The sequence below is a fragment of the Spinacia oleracea genome, chromosome 6 (assembly GCF_020520425.1).
Source record: "Spinacia oleracea cultivar Varoflay chromosome 6, BTI_SOV_V1, whole genome shotgun sequence".
In the NCBI taxonomy this organism is placed as follows: domain Eukaryota; kingdom Viridiplantae; phylum Streptophyta; class Magnoliopsida; order Caryophyllales; family Amaranthaceae; genus Spinacia; species Spinacia oleracea.
Window position 1 is genome coordinate 43,552,309 of NC_079492.1, and position 15,422 is coordinate 43,567,730.

General features: G+C 38.1%; 1 protein-coding gene across 2 annotated transcripts; it reads right to left on the reverse strand.

The window, feature by feature from the left end:
- Positions 1 to 8,030: 8,030 nt before the first annotated feature.
- Positions 8,031 to 15,115, reverse strand: LOC110788545 (probable amidase At4g34880). Of its 2 annotated transcripts, none has more exons than XM_056833375.1 (5): positions 14,450 to 15,115; positions 9,237 to 9,451; positions 8,887 to 9,120; positions 8,583 to 8,775; positions 8,031 to 8,500 (listed from the first exon to the last, which is right to left on the reverse strand). In XM_056833375.1, the coding sequence occupies exons 1-5, from the start codon at positions 14,996 to 14,998 to the stop codon at positions 8,150 to 8,152; spliced, it is 1,542 nt and encodes a 513-aa protein (XP_056689353.1). In that variant the 5' UTR covers positions 14,999 to 15,115; the 3' UTR covers positions 8,031 to 8,149. The 2 variants fall into 2 exon arrangements, with proteins under 2 accessions (XP_056689353.1, XP_021848872.1); XM_021993180.2 differs by having other exon boundaries at positions 8,887 to 9,132; positions 14,450 to 15,114.
- Between the last annotated feature and the right edge of the window lie 307 nt (positions 15,116 to 15,422).

Here is a 15,422-nt window from a genome sequence, read left to right on the forward strand (position 1 = left end):
ATTTCCTTCACCTACAAACTTCCGAATATCCGCCACACTTTTCAAGAAAGAATCAAAGGGCTTTGTTCCCTCAATCAGAAAACTTTGTTCTAGAAGGTGGTATCCTATAAAAAAGGTCTCCCGACGGCCTCAATCTTTGATGTGTTGATAAACAAGAAGCATAAAAAGTCATGGACACCGTACATGCCGGGGGTCTGTGGCACTCACATGAATGGGAGGATGTTAGCTCTCAAAGTCATTAGGGCTCGGTATTACTGGACCACCCTAGAGCGAGACTGCTAATTCTTTGTCAAGAGGTGTCTTATTTGTCAAAAGTGTGCAAACCTAAAGCACATCCCTCCATCCCTGCTACATTCACAATCATCACCATGGACGTTCTCAGCTTGGGGTATCGACGTCATCGGCAAAGTCACTCCAACAGGCACAGGGGCTCACGAGTTCATACTGGTTGCAATCGATTATTTAACCAAGTGGGTCGAAGCCAGATCTTTAAAAATATTGGGTTCCAAGCAAGTGGCTCAATTCATTAAAGCAAAGATCATATGAAGATACGGTGTTCCTCACGAGTTCATCAGTGACCAAGGGACCCATTTTCAAGGCGAATGTGATGATCTATTCACCAAGTACAAAATTCAGCATCATCGTTCTTTGCCTTATCGCTCACAGACCAATGGGGCAGTCGAAGCGGCCAACGAAAATGTCAAGACCATCATCATGAAAATGACAACCAATTACAAAGACTGGCCCCAGAAACTACACTTTGCATTGCGGGGGTATCGAACTTCAATTCTCACTTCAAATGGTGCAACTCCATTTTCATTGGTCTATGGAAGGGAAGCGGTACAGCCTATTAAGCTGGAACTGCCATCTTTAAGGATAGTCCACGAAAGAAAAATCCCAGAAGCTGCATGGATACAATCAAGATCCGATGAGCTAGTTATGCTCGATGAGCTCCAACTTCAAGTCGCTAACCATGTACAAGTCTATCATCGCCGAGTGGCTAGACATTTCAACAAAAGGGTTAGAACCCGAAATATCAAAGAAGGCGAGCTTATCCTGAAAGCCCTTCGCAAGAGTGTCATGGATCCAAGGGGAAAATTCAGACCCAACTGGGTCGGGCCGTACATTTTCAAGAAAATCCTTTCTGGGGTAGCAGTTGAATTAACAGACATGGATGGGACCGAGTTTCGTTCTTTGAGGAACCTGGACCAACTCAAGAAGTTCTTCGTCTAGATTCAAAGTTCAAGGTCAATTTTCAAAAAGTTCTGTAAGTTAGAACTATGTTCGGCCTGAATCCTTAACGGGACACGTAGACAACCTCATTCCGAGGCCCGACCACCTTAATATTCAAAAAATTCAAAGTTTCCTCAATTAAGGGAATCCTAAAAATCAAATCCAATTCAAAGTTCAATTGTTGTTGTTGTTCTTATTCCAAATATGCAAATCAAATAAAAAGCATGTTTCAAGCGGAATTTTGAACAATTTTCAAATAACTTTTAGTTTGGCTCTAAAGCCTCAATCCAAGCTAGCTAATTCGATTACAAGGTTGGGATCAAGTGAAGCAAAGTTATTTCAAGCCTTTTCACTTCCACCAAACACATTTTCTAATCACATTTCTCTAAAACGCATTTCATACAAATACAATTCCAAACACTTCAAAGCCTACAAAGATCTGGGGTTGGGAGACTATGCTCTTGAGTCCTAGCACCTTGAGTACTATCCCCTTGCCCTTCTCGCAATCATTCATCCATCTTCTCCTTGCCTAAGCGACGGGAGAAGGACCTAGAAAACCTTCCAAGGCGGGATGATGATGAGCCTCCTCTGGACCTGGAACGATCAAGCACCGAATTGGCCACGCTCTCGTCCCCCTCCTCAAAAGCAATTAATGCAGGATGTCTAGCCTTAGAACCTCTGACTTCCACAGGCTCGGAGAGAGAAGCGTCCCTCTGGCTTGGACCTTTCATCCATACAACATACCCCATGGATATAATAGCAGGCTCAGGTGGAAATTGAATATTAAAAAAGGGTTTAGCAATCCAGTACCTCCTCCACCGTGTAAGACGGTCAGTATTCAGAACAACAGGCTTCGGATGCTCCATAGCACAATCCGAAACCTCTTACCTCAAGCCATATTGTATCATCACTCGAGCAGGAGAGTAGAAGACAAATGCAGAAAGGCTAGGCACCCTCAACATAGAAGAACCAGGTGCATGCCTCATAGAAGCAATTCCCCACCATGGAATTACCCACCTGATGGAAGATCCAATCTCCGAGAGTGCGCAATGCCACTCACTCAAAGAAAGTCGGACGTACAACATGGGCCGCACGGTGAACTCCTTTCTATTATAACTCGCCATGTTCTCTGGTGGTGCCACCAACATGAGCCTCTCCATAAGCCTGACCTTGGGGAAAATACAAGAAAACAATTCAATATTCAATGTTCTAAATACAAATACAAATTTCAATATACAAGGAACTCTAGATTCTTACTTGGAGTAGCACCGGGCTTCGTGAAGGCATGGAAGATGGATCCGATTTCAGCATATCAAGACCTAGCAATGTCTCGCCAATTACAAGCGGCATGGGGTCTTGGCCACAAGCAAATTGCTCTACAATCTCTATTATGGCGGCATCACCATTGCCAAACCCATGTTTCAAGAAGAGGAAACGAGCAAAGATACAAAAATTCAAGGCCCTGAAACGGAAGACCTTGGGGATGCCCACTATAGAAAAATGAGCAATAAAGAGGGATAAGTCCACCCCCCGTCCATATACAACAGCACTCAAGAGTGGGGGCTTAAGACCCAAATATCTTTCAAAAGTCAAAAAGAAATGTTCTTCAACACTAAACAAGCAAGGATCTATCATAAGGGGCCAACCCAATATAGCACTAAACTCTTCAGGGAGGGGACATACCTCGTTGGTTCAGAAGCGAAAAACGTGGTTCATCGGATCCCAAGCCTCTAAAGAAACATGGAGAAAGTGAAAATCAAGTTTTACAAATCGCAAAAGAGACAAGCACGCCAGGATGCATGGCATCTAGCTCTTTGTTCTCCAGTTTGCCTAGCGAACCAAGCCATGAGTTCAAGGCGTTTCCAAAAGACATAGCCATTTTCTTTTTTTGAGAAGAAGTAGAGAGCGAAAAAGAACAGGAAATAAGAGGTGCAAAGAAAATGATTCGCAAAGCCCTCTATTTATACAAGATCCAACATTTATGGCGGTACTTGGAAGTACCACCTGCGCTACGCGCAAGGCCGGTGCCAGGCGTTGGGCCTGCCAGAAGGACTAGCCCAACTTTCACTTTATGGCATCAAGTACGCCTCTTTTCATTGTATTGTACAAACGAATCAGCTCAATGATTTGGGACGAATGTTCCGGAAACCCGCAAGTCGCGCAAATTCAAGTAGTTCGAATCAGCACCCCGGTCAATTTTGGGTTATTTGTTCATAATTCAAGCATTCTAGTCTTAGATCGCCGTCTTAAGTCGAGTCATCATATGCATTAGAAAAAGTCGAATATACTTTGACTTGCGCTTTTTCTAACCAAAAAAACTCAGTCAAAGTGGGGGCTTATAATGGTTATATAAACCCAAAAAAATGGGCAATTTTTTTCATTTTGCATGCATACATGTAACCACAAATTACAATATGCACACACAACGCATACAAGTTCAATTCAAACCATGCAAAAAACACGCAGTAACATATTCAAAACCGTACAAATTCCAAAATTCAAAAACCGTACAAATTCCAAATGTCAAAAACCGTACAAATCCAATCCGAGTACAAACCTACAAATATCAACACAAATACAAGATACAAATATCCATTCAAAAATCCCACATACAAAAGCCCATCCAAGGCAAAACTAGATCTCGCTAACATGCAGGATCAGTCCAAATCATCATCAATCACAGTCTCAACGGGTCCCTTGCCCCTGTTCCGACTCATATACTGCTCCAAGTCCTGGTCAAACTCTGTCCCTGGGGTAGCTGGCTCCTGCTCCGAAATACGAAGTGTACTGGAAAAATGCTGAGGTTCCTGCTGATGGAAAAAGAACTGATAGGATTATTGGGCCGCAGCAAATCGACGCTACATCTCCATCTCCTCATACAAGCGACATTGTGAAACCGACACTCAATGATGGAGATCCACCCATGACTCTATAGCCACTTGTAGTCGGCCCCTGAAGCTGCTGACTACCTGTATCTACAAAGCAGTACGAGTACCTTCCAGTCTGAATAGAAGAAGAGGGAACATCCCTTAGATCAGCATCTGAGCGCCTCCGACGAGTCTCAGCACTAGAGCCAGTGCCCGGACCCAAGTTCTGCCCAGTCTGCTCCATTGAAACACCGGTCTGGAGAGCTATATCCACGGACTCCCTACGGCCTCGACGACGCTCCTATACAAAGTCCAAAATTCAAGCTTCAGATATCTATGTACAAGTTTAAAGATACAAACAACACGAAGATGATAAACCTACAGCTCGGTCTCGACCAGCGAGCTTCCTAGTCAGCTTAACGCAATGCTTCTTCAAAAAGTCTATTACGAACATCCAGCGGTGCACTCTTGCTTGAGGCGCCTGCATACATACAAATTCAAAAGTCAATTTCTATATACAACCATTTCAAGAAATACAAAAGCACTCACAGATGCGTAATGCTCAGGACAAGCATTGGCTGACATCCGCTTTGAAGGAGAGGCCACCGGGACAGCGAACTCTACCTGCCTCCCATCCAAGTCAACATAACGGAGGATCCTGTCAGTATGAGGGACATCCTCCGGGACGACCTCCTCGACCTGCAAACACACATACAAGATCCAAGTCATACAGAATACACAAGAATACAAGGTTCAAATTCAAAGCTTACCAGTGGCACAAAACGAACTGTCGGAGCAAGCCTCGGCAAGAAGTCTCTGTAGCTAGCATCCTTGTTTACAAAGTTCTCCCACGGGAGACAAAGGGAGTCGCCACTCGCCTCTACAGCATCCGCATAGGCTCGAATAGCCCCGGTAGCCTTCATCATCATGGATTTTGTAGGATCCAAAGGAACAAGCCGACCTGCAGTGTTGTGCTGGAGAGTCACCCACTCACCTAGATAGCACATGGGACTATACACCCCTGGAATCAGCACCAGTCGCCCAGACAAGAAATATGCTCGGACAATCGAGGCGAGCATGGGCACATCAGAAAAAAGGCGTCAACGCACCTATAAAGCAGGCGGCACATCAATATACAAAATAGAACTAGTACAAGACTCCACAAAAGGCGTGACCCGCAAATCTCTGCGGAAAGATGCTACAGTCATCCTAAGCGCTCCGCCCCTTCCCAAGAGGCAGCAAACGGGTAAGCTGCAACTCTAGGGCGAGCAGGCGCCAAGCCGGGAAAATGCTCATTCGCCCAAATCTTCAAGCAAACAAGGCATCAGTCAGTCTTATGCATACAAAATTCAACCTACAAAATGCAAGTACAAGATACAAGTTCAAGGAGTTCCAAAAACCTCCAGCACTCCCCACAAGGCAGCTATGCCGACCGAGCTCTCCAAGGCAGTCCTCGAAGCATTCTTCATCTCATATAAGTCAATACCATGGTCGAAGCTAAAAACTCATAAGTCTGTACCATGGTACAAGCTTAAAATTCAAAATTTTGTACCATGGTACAAGCTAAAAATGCATAAGTTTCTAAAAAAAATTTCAGACAAAAAAAAATGAACTCTTGTGAAGGCTCGGCCATTTTGACGACGACGACGTGATGGTGGTGGCCGGAGGTAGTGGCCGGTGATGGTGGTCGGAGGTGGTGGCCGGCGGTGGTGGGAGAAAATTTGAAAGTAAGATTAAGTAAGGGTACTAATAAAAAATAGTGGGGCGGTTTGAGTAATATGGGACGGTTTTTAGCGCTCCACTTAAAATATTTACCCCAACCCCACTTGCTTTATTATTTTATTTCATTCAACCACATTAAACATTTAATTTCATAAACCCCCACCCCACACCCCTCCAAAATTTAATGGTCCCCCTTATTTTACTTAATTAAAATATTTATCCCAACCCCACTTGCTTTCTTACTTTATTGGAAAAATTGATATTATCGGTCCCAACTATGGCCGATTTACTTTAAAAGGTCCCAACTTTTGATTATGTCAGGGTGGTCCCAACTATAGAGAGTGTTTTCCAAAAATGGTCCCTTAGTTAAAATTAAGTGCTAAATAACTTAATTAACACTCATATCTCTCGTGCAATAATCATATTTTTTAATTAAATGAAGTAAATGGAACAGTATGATATGCTTAAATCAACTTAATTAATAGTTTAATAAACCAAAGGACCATTCTTGGAAAACACACCTTAAAGTTGAGACCACTCTAGAATAATCAAAAGTTGGGACCTTTAAAAGTTAAACGGCCATAGTTGGAACTGTCAATATCAATTTTTCCTACTTTATTTCATTCAACTATTCTTCCTTAATACTCGTGTCCGACCAAGTGTATGTCTTATTTAAATACGAATGGAGTATTACGTAGCTAAATGATAATATACGTACGTAGTATAAACAAAACTGGATGAATCTAAACAATGTTAGGTTAACGTACATATATGCGAGGATGCACCACTACAAGAATTTGTATTATTAATGACAACCAATAATGACAGGTTAAAAATCACCTTGCAAAAACTTTTTGCGACTGGACTAACAACTAAAAAAATATCAGAATAACCGTCGCAAGTGTCTTTTACGACGGGCTAACAATGGAATTTTCCATCAATGACGACCCCCTTTTATGACGGATTCACGACAGAAAATCTCACCACTAGTGGACTTTACCGACGAGATTTTCCGTCGTTAATGGTACAATATTTTGTAATGCACCAATAATTCTCTTTTATTAATTTACTTTGTATTTCTTATCAACAATTTATGTTAAATTCTCAAGTTAACTAAAAATATTACTCCTGTATTACGTACGTACGGAGTACTATGATACGAGTATATAGATTTTACTTGCCACATATAACTCATGGCACCGCACAAGCCATTAACTAATTAAGTATTAATAACATATACTAACTCCTTTTTTTTAGGAGTCATATGTTCAGTAACGAACCTTAAACGGTTTTACGAGGGGGCCAGTAGAAGAAAATTGAGCAATATATTATGTAATTATACAATTATACACAAAGTTTGGGGAGGACTTAACTAAAAATACACTGCAAAAAATTTCGGTCGGGGGGCCCAAACAAACATCCGCCCCTGCATATGTTGATAGTCACAATTATTAAGGAAACATACACTACAAGAAATTGTACTAGTAACGACGGGAAATCCCGTCGCGAAAGGCCAATAATCGTTGATTAACGACGGGATTTCCTGTCGCGAACCCGTCATAAAAGGGGGCCGTCGTTAATAGAAATCCCGTCGTAAATCCGTCGTAAAAGACATTTACGACGGTTATTCCCGTCATTGTTTGGTTGTTTGCCCCGTCGCAAAAGCCTTTTGCGACGGGATTTTTGACCCGTCGTAATTAGGTTGTCGTTAAACATACAAATTCTTGTAGTGACAGTTGAATTTGATATAATAATGATGTAAGTGGGGTACTTGACAATAAATATATATATAACAAGTGTGGGGTAAAAGTTACCACAAATGAAATTATTATGATTTAAGTGACTCGTAGGAAAGTAAAAATAATAAACAATGGGAAGTGGATATAAAAGTTACCAAAAATGAAATTATTACTCCTCAAAAATTATGGCGGGAAGTAATAATTGTGACTCTTAAAAAATATGGAAGGAGTACTTCGCACTATGATACGTGTGTATAGATTTTGTAATGATACTTATACACAAACACATTTTGAAAACATTAAACTCAAGCTCATAATTCACTCAGCGCAGCCCATTAGGTTTTACTTTATTGATTAAGATTGGAGTATGTACTGTGTACAATAGGTTTCAGCTGATTCCAATAATTTGCACCAATTGTAATATATATTGCACTTGTAGCTCATTAAAAGAAAAAAAAAGAAAATTGAATTCACACATTCCAAAAAATAATTTATTAGTGCCTACCAATATAAATAGGCTGTAAATGTTGTAATAATACAAAAACCAAGTTGTGAGATAACAGTTTTAGGGAAACAAATATTAATTAATTAAAGTACAGGAGGCTTTCTAATTTGTGTAGCTTGCTCAAAACCATAGGCTATCTCGATAAGTTTAGGTTCAGTGCCCTTTAAGCCTCCAAAGCATATACCAAATGGCACACCATCTTTTTCATATCCAGCAGGAACACTTATTCCTGGGAATCCTCCAATGGCAAGAACACTTGAAAAATAATAAGCAGGTGTTATAATTGCATCTAACTTATGTTCTGCCATAACCTTCTCGAACCCGTCTTTCGTCCATTCGGCTAACGTTGCTAGGGCTTCGTTCTCTTTGGGTCCGATTCCATTTGTTGCTTCAGCAGCAATGAATAGTTCTTGATTATATTCTTTGATCATTTCCTACACACATATATTTCAAAGAAATAAGTGTTGAGTATGGAGTAACTCAAGTAACTAATCATCGACCAATCGATAATCGTACCTTTTGGGCATGTTTGTTGTTGAATTCTATTACATCGGCCAAAGATCGAACTGGGGACTTGATCAGTTGTTTTAAGTAGGAATTCAAAGATAATTTGAACTCAGCTAGCATCACCGTAAGCTCATTATTCTGTGACATAATTGCTTCAATGTTGGGTACTATTATATTATCAACTAATACAGCTCCTTTTCCCCTATAATTTGTTGTTCCAACCAACCAAAAAACAAAAGCAAGATGAAGTTATTTTATTATACATAACACAATCAAATTAACAAGAAGTATGTGGATGATGTTTCTTGCATACCTTAAAGTATCGAAATGTTGCTTAAAGGCTGTGTCCTGTATGGGAAACCCTTTAATATAATCAAAGAACGGATCTCTTACGATTCCCAACCTCTTCCCTTTTAAACCGTTAATCTTTAGAAACTGAGCATATCCACCTTGGGGTATGTATTTTCTTGCATTCCTTGTCGCTTTAGAATCATAAGGATCGTAGCCTACAATGGAATCCAGAACATAAGTTGCATCTGCCACAGTCCTACAGACAGGTCTGTTCATAGTTCGATATATATATATATATATAATGTTACAATGTTAGTTACAGAAATGTTCAGAACTTGAAAATTACAGCTAGCTAGAAAAGAAATAGATTACCCAACACTGTCTTGTGTAGGAGTGATTGGTATGACCCCACCACGGCTTGTCAGACCGCGGGTGGGTTTGAATCCCACAACTGAGTTGGTGCTAGAAGGACAAAGTATAGAGCCATCTGTTTCAGTCCCAAGAGTAACTGCTGCCAAGTTTGCAGCTGCTGCTATGGCTGATCCACTGCTTGAGCCACAAGGATTTGCTGATAGATTGTAAGGGTTCTGCAGTTAAAGATACTCCATAATGTTATTTCTTTGGCAAATCCTAACACTTGTATATATATATATAAAAGCAAGGAGTTTTGATTACTATTCCTATAATTGTAGAATTAACGTAATACCCCCACTTTCATGCACAATTTTTTTTGTCTTCTAGCTTACAGAGAGTGTAATGTCTGTTGCCCCTTATGTTTTTTTCCGTATTTCATTTTTTTTTTGCATGAGCTCTCCCCGACCTCTTCTTCTACTACGCTACTTCTCAGCTCTTTCATCTCTCCTCATTTTCTCTGCGCACTCCAGCCATGGCAGATTGGGATCGGAAACACAATGGTGATGGAGACGTCACCGAGCATCAACATAGAATCCATTTCTAGGGTTTAGGGCATTAAAATTCACCTCGATACTCAGATCTGAGAAAAATGCTCCTGCTCTTGAAATCACCATTGATTACCTCTCTTCCAAAGATCTCACGCCCTTATCTGACCCGATACCTAGATTCAGGTTTCCAATTTCTATCTCTTTACTTTAATCGTTTCTTTTCCTGCTATTTTATTCGATTTTTGGTTGTTTTATTGATATTTGAAAAAAATAATCAAAATGATAGGTCTAATTAAGTTCATGTTTCCATTCACAGATCTTGACATTACAGCTTTAGGATCCCTAGGTGGGCAATCATTACTTTAATGTTAGATCAATGTCAAATGCCAGTCTTCTGTGCACTTTCAGGTTTAGTCTACCTTTATGGCTCTACAAGTTTTCAAAATATTTTACCTTATACAGCCTCTCTCAGGTTCATCATGGTCTTTAACTTGTTGTAATAAAGACCCCGTGGAACATGCTTCATTTCTTTTGTTGGTTTCTTAGGATTTTCACGCTTTTGGGTGTCTTATCTATGAATATTTTGTCCGTCACTTTAGGCAACTTTTCTTGATTTTTTTCTCAGGATGATATTGGATGCTTGTCAAGTGTTATCAATATTAGTGGTGTTAGTCTGTTAGGATTTTTGTCCCTGGTACTTAGGAGATTGCCAAGTTTTAGAACAAAGATAAAGTCAAGCATCGGCTAAAATCAGTCTACAGAAACGTATGTGTACATTAGCATTTTAAGATATGTTTTTATTGATAAGCGTTTTGGAATTGATATATATGGATTTTCCCTTGAAATTTGGATGATGTAGTTTTCGAATGACTTTTAATAGTTTTTTTAATCGTTACTCCTTGCCCTATATTTCGTTTGCTAGGATTTATGGTTTCCCTTCTACCTCATTCTTCATTTAGGAATGGTTGTAACTTGTAAATACATACTTCGGAGTTCATTTACCAGTTGACTCAATTACAAACAATATCAGGGCATGCATAAAAATGTTCTGGAAATGCACTTGAGATGTAAAGATGAACTACTTAACTCGAATATAATGAAAATTGCTCAACGGAACATGCATATATCAATTTGTATCATATACTTACAATGTGTTTTCAAAATCCATACTACATATTAATGCCATACATTATAATATAAACAAAATGATTCTTTGGTTTTCCTAAACCTATTATGCAACTAGGTACTTTATAATTTCTTTTTCTAATTAATTTTTAATATCTTCGGGGACCATGCTTGTAGATTAACACTTTTATAAGATTAAATGTGCAAATACTAGATTAGATGAGAAAAGAGAGGAAAGGGAGAGAGGGGGAAGGAAGGAAGGAATATATGATGGAGAGTGTGGATGTGAGAGAGATAAGAAAAAGAGTTGTAGTATTCCTAGAAGAGAGTGAACGTACGTAGGGAGTTAGAAAATAGTAGAACTGGGGGAGGAGAGTTGTTTGAAAACATATGATAACTCAATTTCACATGTCCTTCCTCTCCCTTTCTCCCATTATCCTTCCTAATCTCCCCCTCTCTCCCGTTATCCCTCCCCTATGTTAGGAAGAGTGATGTGAGCTAATTGAGTCTACACAACACGTATGAAGACAAACAGTTCTTTTCCATGTATGCGGTATACAGTCACCTATTTGTGTTACGGGTTAAGCTTTTGTTGACCTATTGCGTGGTCATGAGGGAGGCTAACATATCTCTCTCATTTGTGGAGCTTTCTGGTGTGACGAGTTACTTCATGAGATTACTTTTTTTTCTTGCATATATCTATCGTACCAACTTTTGCTATTGAGTAAAGTTAGCAGTTCATTTTACTTATACATCATGCATAGCTACTTAGCTGACCCTCTAATCTAGAGTTAAATCCATACAATATATGTGCTTAATGATGGATTATGTTCCTTGTAGTTGCTTTGATTTCAATATTGAATAGTTAATTGCCTAATGCCTACCTTCTGGTCTGATTGATTTCAATATTGAATACTTAATATTCACCAGGTAGGATTTTTCTTGATGAGTTAAGAAGAACCAAGAGATGGCCTTTGCTTCCCAGCGAATACCTTAGTTTGTTTACACTGAATCCCTCAGTTTGTTTACATAGGAAAAAATAAATTCGGATAAGTTAATTCCAGTCAAATTGAATTGAATCAAACAAAGCCTTAGTACTCATCCGGCTATTTTTTTTTTTTTTTTTTGGTAATTAAGCAAAAATGTTATAGTTCTCCAAAATATGAAATACTGCCTAAATTTTTGAAGGAATGACAAACCTTCAAGAAAGGACCCCGAAAAAACCAACAAAGATTCAAAATTACAAGCAGGCTTAAGCTAAATTAAGCCTAAACAAAATAGGCTATAAACCAGACAATAGGCTCACTGATTACTTGATGTATCTTTAAGGGTACGTAGAGTCTATACAAATATTTACAATGTACTCGATCCCTCAATACTAATTTATTAAATTGTGCATTTTGACTGTCACAAAGTTTAATCTCTTATACCAATATTGGCATGGAAGGTAGATAGATAATTTATTTAAAAAATTTAAAATTACATATTTCGGGAATTTTGACATATTTAAGTATTTAAACCGAAAATTGCTATTTGTCCCATAAAAATTCTACAATTAGACTTTTTACGATTTCTAAACAAGCCCTTAAATGTTCTGAAATATCTTCATTTTATACGCGTAAAGTTATTGAAAGTTGATATACTAAAAATATATATTGAAACGTGTCTATCAATATTATATGACTATATTATTTATTATAGGTTAATCTTAATGGAACTCAAGGTCAAAGTTTTTATAGTTTTACTCAAAGCATAAATATTGCAATGGTTAATCTTTAAGAGACTGGGGAATAAATTCTACTCCCTCCATTTCTTTTTTATCTTCCTGTTTCTATAAATGTCGTTCCTATTTGATTTTCCTGTTTCTATTTTGGGACATGACTTTTTACCATAAATTTCCCCACCATCCCTTATTTAATTCATTCACATTTCCCTATTCACCCACCCAACCCCACTTTTATGATTTTTTATTACTTTCATAAAAATATCTTCTCTCTCCTTCATTTCTTTATTACTTTCTTCATTTATTTATTATTTTCTCTTACACCCAATCATTACTCTTACACCCAATCATTACTCTTACACCCAATCATTAAAAGATTTCAGTTTCTTAATTTCCACCCAAAACTCCAAACAGGAAGATCAAAAAGAAACGAAGGGAGTACTAGATATTTTGGGAGTGTTTGATTAGGAGGCTAAAAAGAGACGTTTGAGGTAAAGGAGATGTTTTTTATCTCAACCTTTAATTAAGAGTGTTTGGTTGAGAGATAATTGGAGAGGCGTTGGATTCCAAACAGATAATTTTGAATAACCTAGGAATAAGAGATTTTTGTACTCCAAATAGGAGTAACTAATTTAAATAACCTAATTATAAGAGCAAGATTAGCGCTGGTCTGAGCAGTAGTCTGAGCAGTAGTCTGAGCAATAGTCTTATTAAGTATTAACCTAAGATCTCCCATTTAAGTGGAAGAGTATGACAAAAGTCTGAGCAAGAGTCTTGGAATTCCAAGACTCTACTTAAGACGTTTAAATTGTAAATTGAATCTTATTATTAATTTTTTTTTTATTTTTTATTTTAGGAGTCTTGAATGAGTACGAGGGGTGAAGTGGAAAAATTAAGTAAATCTGAAAGGGTTTCGACATGAATCTGATTAATAAAAAGATGATGTGGAAGTCTTAGCTTATACTAGCGCTAATCTTGCTCTAAGCGTGAGTTTATCCCTAGTCTTGAAGGTAGTCTTGAGGTGAGTTTCAAGCCTAAGTCTTTGAATAATGTGGTAAAAGACTACACCAAGTCTTGAAGTCAGTTTGAAAATCCAAGACTCACTCAAGACTCACTTAAGACTCCACTTTTTTCTTCCTCCAATCAAATCATGCCACGTCATCACACTTAATTTACCTTATTTCTCCCAACTAAATTATTGATGGTTTATGTATTATTTTGTTTCATTTGCCTTCAAATTTATTTGCTAGATCTTTTGAATTTAATATGTTGTATTATTGTTTCTAATTTGCACAGAATATTATGTCAATTTCGAAATTAACATTTTCTGTTTTATTTTTCATCTTTTTTCTCGAATTATAAATTACTTTGTTTGAATATAAGAAAACATAATTTCAATATTATTTAGAAAATGTACCCAAAAAAAGATATATAACTAAAATATTATTTTAAGAGTTAGGTGAGTCTGGGGATAATGTGTAAAAATAGGGTGAGTTTTGTGTGAGTCTTGATAATGAAAAAGTTAGTGGAAAGCTGATGTGACAGAGTCTGAAGATTGAAGGTGAGTCTGGGGATAAACTCACCCTAAGTAACCCGTATGGCCATACGTACAACAAATTTATTATACACGGGTGCACGTAAGACCTTTTGTTTTGCATGAAAGCATATATAATTATAATATAATAATTTTGTTGAGAAAATAAAAAACATATTTGTTCTATCATTTTCTTATCTAAAAACGGTTGAGAAAATAGATGTCGTATGACTTTTTATCAATGAATTAATTTGTTTATAAAAATAAAAAGGGTTGTAATGCAAAAAGTAAAGGAACTTGCCTGGCCTTGACCACCTCTAGCACACCAGCCACCAGGCGCAGCAGTAGACCTAAAGTTAGCCCATTCACTCAAACTAGCCTTCCCAAGAATGATAGCCCCAGCCTTCCTTAGTCTCTTGACAACCCCAGCATCCCTTGGGACAACTGAACCCAACAATGCATATGATCCTGCAGTTGTATTCAGTTTATCCTTTGTTGCAATATTGTCCTTTAACAATATTGGTATCCCATCTAGCAGTGAAGTAGCTGCTTTATATAAGGATGAGTGATGACCCTTGTTCAGTTTTGCTCGACGCCTATCGGCCTCTTCCGCCTGCTTCAGAGCATCCGGGTTGACTTCTATGACCGCTCTGAGGGTTGGGTTGAGTTTCTGGATTTGTTGTAGGTAGAATTGTACTAGCTCCTTTGATGTAAGTTTGTTTTGTTGAAAGGCAGTTTGGAGATCTTGTATGGTAGCCTCTTTGATTGGAAATTTCGGGTGTAGAAAGGTGATTGGTGATATGCCCAGAAGAAATAGCAACAATTTAGTTAAGGAGTTTGAAATTGACATTGCAAAATGCAAATTAATCTGCTCAAGAGTCAAGGATGATTGGATGAGTATGATAAGAAGCTAATATAAAGGAAGGGGATGGGATCATCTTCTAAAAGTCAACAACTGCTGGTGTGGAGTAATTTAGTGGGTTAATAGTTGTCATACTAAAAAAAAACATGCTCACCACTCACATGGACATAAGTTATTCAATTAAAAGGGAAACAAGTTTAGTTCGCTGGTTGGATAATTTTGTTTTATTTTGGAAACAAATTTATTCTAAAAAATTTATTCTAATAATTTTAAAAAGTCTCCGCCCAAAAGCTATGATTTGCTCTACGTATCCTAAAAATGATATTTTTTTCGCTATCTATACTATATACTACATTTTAGCCCGTGCGATGTACGGTTTCTATTGAATTGTTACGTTAAAATAAAACTCCTA